The sequence below is a fragment of the Cephus cinctus genome, unplaced genomic scaffold (assembly GCF_000341935.2).
Source record: "Cephus cinctus unplaced genomic scaffold, Ccin1 Ccin1_scaffold0129, whole genome shotgun sequence".
NCBI lineage: Eukaryota > Metazoa > Arthropoda > Insecta > Hymenoptera > Cephidae > Cephus > Cephus cinctus.
Genome location: NW_014332862.1, coordinates 922,761 through 928,177, shown reverse-complemented (window position 1 = coordinate 928,177; position 5,417 = coordinate 922,761). Strand labels below are relative to the sequence as shown.

At 49.3% G+C, this 5,417-nt stretch overlaps 1 protein-coding gene and 1 long non-coding RNA gene across 7 annotated transcripts in view; one reads left to right on the top strand and one right to left on the bottom strand.

Annotated features, from left to right (window-relative positions):
- LOC107262834 (dual specificity protein phosphatase 10) overlaps window positions 1-5,417 on the bottom strand; it is a 39,711-nt gene that overhangs the window by 19,016 nt on the left and 15,278 nt on the right. For 3 of the 4 annotated variants that reach the window (XM_015729423.2, XM_025080200.1, XM_015729426.2), the window contains one exon: window positions 4,310-5,206. In XM_015729423.2, the coding sequence (XP_015584909.1) occupies window positions 4,310-5,206 (897 nt within the window). Of the gene's footprint in view, window positions 1-4,309; window positions 5,207-5,303; window positions 5,329-5,417 lie in introns of those variants that run through there. The other variant, XM_025080201.1, reaches the window with a different exon arrangement.
- Window positions 5,133-5,417, top strand: part of LOC107262842 — a 2,628-nt gene continuing 2,343 nt past the window's right edge. For 2 of the 3 annotated variants that reach the window (XR_003058314.1, XR_001536525.2), the window contains exon 1: window positions 5,139-5,269. This is a non-coding gene — a long non-coding RNA (uncharacterized LOC107262842). Of the gene's footprint in view, window positions 5,270-5,417 lie in introns of all 3 variants that reach the window. The other variant, XR_003058313.1, reaches the window with a different exon arrangement.

Here is a 5,417-nt window from a genome sequence, read left to right as displayed (position 1 = left end):
GGGGTCGTCCCTATGAGAACGAAAGGGAACACGTTTGTACGGCAACCGAGGGGGGCCTGAATCTTAGTCATTGATACACTTTAAACCGAGCTCCTGTACCCGGGGTGACTCATATATAATAATCGTCATCGACAGCTGATCCCAGATGCGTACCGAAGATCGTGAACGGGACGGGACAGCAACACGTACCACCCCTAATAGTCCACCCTTCGTTCCCAAACGAACTCCAATGGACACCCCTCGGTGCCTCGAGCCCTCTAATAAAGAAGTGGGGGGTACATAGAACATTTTCACAAAGCAAGCAGCCCCTCGCGATGACTAATTCATTAACAGCACCGGCACTCTCGGTGTCCCGTATGACGTTAAGGGGGGTGGGGACCGTAGGGTGAGGGGAGATCAAAAAAATTTTTTGAAAATTCAAAAACTTAAAAAAATCCAACCTATATTTTTCTATATGAATTTTCATTAAAATCTCTTGCGATTACGCGCCGCACCTGCTCCATCGCGGCCGAGTCACTCGATACGACGATGCATTTAATTACACGATGCAAAATCGTGGGTGGCTTCGGGTATCCCAGAAGCAACGTGCGTACCACGCGGGCCAGACATTGTTCTCGGCTTACGGCTCTCTCAGGACTCGCTGTTAGACCGACTTGTAGGTTATAGGATCGCAGGAAAACGAACCTAACCTCAATTTAAACAGGTGTAACAGTCCTTCGCGAATCGGGCAAGGGCGAAGCAGCCAGTCGAGGAATGGCGCTACCAGTGATAATGAGAAGTTACGTCAGACCGTCCATTAATTTTCCACAGCTTCCGTAAATGATATTACTTATCGAATGTGACATCTGCATACGACAGGTATGAAGTATCGTAGTGAATATGTGTGTATTAATGTCACCCTTGATTCTGGCACGTTTCCTCGGGTGCTGACCTCGTAAAAGCATCTACGATCACACTCGGAATTTATCAGAGCGCGATTCTCCTACGTATAGGAAACGGACAATTGCGTCATAGGTAGATACGTAGATAGAGGCGGCAGAGACGGAAAGAAAGAAAAAAAAAGAAAAAGAAAAAGAATGTGAATGACTGTATATACGAGTATGGGTCTGCATTGAAATTCTCAATGAAAGGTTTCGCTGACTGACGATAAATACTGGACACCGGCGTAACGCCATTCAAAGTTATATACCTAAGTGCCGGCCAGCTGTGTCAATTGTAATTAACATTGACTGCACTGTTAATCGGTATATTAGATGTAATAACGTACTATACGTTAATTGAGTGAGCCTTAGAGTACTAAGTAACCCAGAGACATACGTGGCATGTCAATGTATAATGGTATATAGGAATAGTGGTTGAATAATTACAGAAACAAAAAAAAAGTGCCTGCTTCCTTACGCCAAGTTGATAACACGTCGATAACAGACGTATACGTTTGATTACTACAATGGTTTAGGATATTTCATATTTCGAGTCCTCGTTCTTTCCGGTACAAGTCTTAGATATATATATATATATATATATATATATATATATATATATATATATATATAGGCATGTTCAATTGTTTCCCGTATTTCGTGAAAGCCGCCCGCGAGTTAGAAGAGGAGCTTCGTAACTCGCGTATGATTTGACAGAAACATAGAGATAAGCCAAGCGAACAGCAGATGGCAGATAAGGGGGACAGTCGCCGACTTCGTTGTACGACATCCAAGACTCCTGCGCCGACGCCGGTCGACGAGATACTGCGCGCAAGACGGGAGACGCAGGTTGGTAGCGCGTGAGGTCGGTACGCCTAATACCGAGAGTCGTCTGTGCGCATGCGCCGATTACGTATAGTAAGCACGTGAGTCAGCAGCGGTTCACGTTATAAGCGGGTACACTCCGTGTGTATATCTATATAGGAGGCCTGGTATGTATGGATATATATATATATAGTATATCTAGTGTATAAGGGTACCTGTGTCAGTGAAGCTCCGTCTGTTTACGCTCGAGAACTACACGGTATGGCCATATGTCAAAATCTCATTGCATAACGGTCCCTCTCTGGTCGACGGCGCGGCGTCTCTTTTTCGCTATTTAGCCGTGAGTCAGAGGACGCGGATAGTTGGACGGTAATGGCTTTGAGGATCGATACGATCCAGAATAATAGACTCGTACGTTCAATGGGTACGATATACGTGTTACGATTGTCAATCGTAGACAGATGCATGACGGGATCGTCTTTTAGGTTATTAGGTTATCTTATAATTGCGTACGTAGCTTACTGTATTGTTACGTGGGTCTATGTTGTGACTGTTACTGTCGAGAGGTACGGCGCGCGGTGGGTTCTCCATGACTGTTTTATTTATCGACGGCTTGATGCGGGCTGGCAATGGGGACCGAACAAAGCCGTTGGCTGTTTTACCGGCGTTATCGCGACTCGTCGCTTAGTTCATCGTTGAATTTAGCCGTGGCAGTTTTGCGCGCACGTAGAAAGCTCGATCGTCATCGATCGAAAAACAAGATTCGCGCCAGTGCCACTTGGCTTAAATGATATCGTGGACTGGGGCAAAGGGACGGTCACGAAGATCGTAAGTCGAATCAGTCGGAACGAACTGCAGGACTTCGCGTCGACACGAGAGGGGCGCGGCGATCGCACGAATGGCGGGAAAATTCAAAATTACTGCAGACGCGATTTATCGAATTTTATCGACTCGGCAAGGTCGTTGTCCTGCACACGGAGTCAGCAGTCATTCTTACCGATCAGCTGACTCCCGCTCAGTTCTTGCATGCAAGTGACCGTGTAGTAAGAAGCTGCTCAAATCGTTCTTTTCTGTGTATCAAACTCGTTGTTTCGGTATTGCGAATACTTTTTGTACTCGACGGGGCACGTGCCCCGAAGGCGGTTTTCATCGAGGAAAATTGACGTCTGTTATACGAAGCGCTGACAACGGGCGTAAAAGCGTTGTGCGCAAATTCAGCCGGACTATTCGCGGCGTCATCCTGCTCTGAGTCATTCCTATGAATAGATTCCTATCTTGCCTTGCCTCTGACTCTGGTAGTACCCCCCCACCCTCTCTCTCTCTCTCTCTCTCTCATCTCTGGACCTCGTGTGCTTTATATTCTTGTACCATTTTCTTTTTCTCTTTCTCTCCGTCTCTTCCTTGGGACCGAGGGTATTCCACTTGGCAAGTTATTCCGGTGGCATTGGTTATATATATATTGTTCGACTTATTTATTTATTCGCGGAAACATTGAGACTGACACAGTAAGGGCGTAGAAAATTCCTTGGTAATGGGGTAAAATCCACGGACATTGCAAGTTATTGCGTAAGGCGTGCACGTCGTTATTGCAAATTGGGTATAAATAGAGATGGCTTAGCGGAGAGACAATTGCCCAGTGGGGTTCGACCGGTGTCGTTTAATAATTAGTAATTCTTGAGTTGCGTGCATTGTGTGCAGTTCGCGCGCGTGTGCGCGTGCGGGTCCGTAGACATATTTTGCGACAGTGCAATGACATCGGCTCGGCGATCGTGCAGTCGGATGAAAATTTGACATGGGCGGATAACGAGGCGAGGCTGGGCGCGGTATTACGTATTTTTCCCCGTAAAAAGTGAAAAGAAGAGATCGCACGCGCAAAACTTTTAACGGAGGCGGCAGGCAGGAATAACGCAAGGCGGATCATCGTTATTTCCGTAAAACGCGAGGCGTCCACGTGACTCCGGTGTCAACGTGGTTTAACGTGTGATCGCGAAAAATTATTTTATTTTATTTTTTTTCTCAAAATCCTTCGACCGCCAAAATTGAGACGACTTTCGTAGACCGGGTCGAGCGGTGCGATGGAAGAATTCTCAAGGAATTCGGGGTACAGCACGCCCACGCCGTATCATTGATAAGTATCTCATGCGTAGATAAACAAAATAAATAAAAGATGACAGCCACCGAGAGAGAGAGAGAGAAAGAGTTGCCGTCGTCTTCGGCATGACGCAAAGATCGCCGTCTAATGTTGACGGGAGGAAAGAGAAGAAAAACAGTCGAGAAGGTTGCCATTGACGACAAACAGAAACGCGTGTAGATGCGCGTGCGTACAAAAGAAGAAGGAGGAGGAAGTACGCAGAAATTTGTCCTACGCACTACGTAGTGCGTATCGGCGCTGCCACGTTTACCGAACTTATAAACCGAGCTGATGATGGGTAAAGTGTCAGTGGCGATAGGAGGGCGCTACGAAGACCGGTTCTCCACACATGAGATTTCATGGAAGGCGATCGATCGATCTATCGATCTACGAGTGACGCAGATGATAAATAAAGAACGAATAAAGGACTTACCCAGAAGAAGAGTGGGTTCCCGGTTATCTTCGACGAGGGCTGCAAGAACGAGAAAGAGCGGATGCTGAACGGGCAGATGCTCGAGATCGGCGGTGCAGTCGTCGTAGACGATGACCTCCCGATAGAGACGTCGCCTGAGCACCTCCTTGCCTTCCCTGGCCGTAGCCAGGTCGGCCAGGGTGGCCTTGCCCTGCTGCAGCCGCCTGCGGTTGAACCGATCCGAGCAGTTGACATTGATGGCGCCGCGCACGTGGTTCACGTTGTAGACAATGAAAGGTCGACAGTCGAGCAGGACGGGGGAAGTCGAGGGCTGGTGAAGGAGCCTCCGCGCGAGTTCATCGCTCGTGATGGTGCGCGAGGTCCGCAGCACCAGCTGACGCTGGAGAGTGCCGCTCTCGGAGCAGGGACTGGTCGGTAGGCTGACGGACTCCAGCTTGCAGCGTTTCGGTGGTGCGCAGTTCGCAGACAGAGGGTAGAGGAGGCCCTGATGACGGTGATGATGATGGTGCAGGTGGTGATGATGGTGATGACGATGATGATGGTGATGATGCTGCTGGTACTGATGGCTGTTACTATTGTTATTGTTACTGACGAGGGGGTTCCCGTTGCTCTCGTCAGTTCCGTTGCCGCTGCCGATGATGATGCTGCTGCTGCCGCTGCTGCTGCTGCTGGTCCCGCTGCTGCCGTTCGACGAGGTGGGCGAGGTAGTGGCTGAGGTGGGCGACGTGGGCGTGGCGAGGAAACGATCGCTCGGGGGCCCAGGTTCGCTCAGGCTTCGGTTCAACACGAGTTTGAGGTTGTCGCGCGGCCGCCCGGCCGACACCGGCTCGCAGCACACCAGGGTCGACATCGGCGGCCTGACGTCAGTACCAGTTATATCGAGACGCGACGCCGACGCTGAAAGGAGAAAGGGAACGTGGATGTAGATGTCAGTGCCGAGTGCACTGGCTACGTCGCTCGGTACGAAAGCACCTTAACCAACGACTAATAATACCAATTGCCATTAACTGAGATCGTTACCACTCGTCGCTGTGCTGGACGCTACGATCGATACCGTGTATATCGATACTCGTAAAATATATCGAATCCCCCCCCCCCCCCCCCCCCC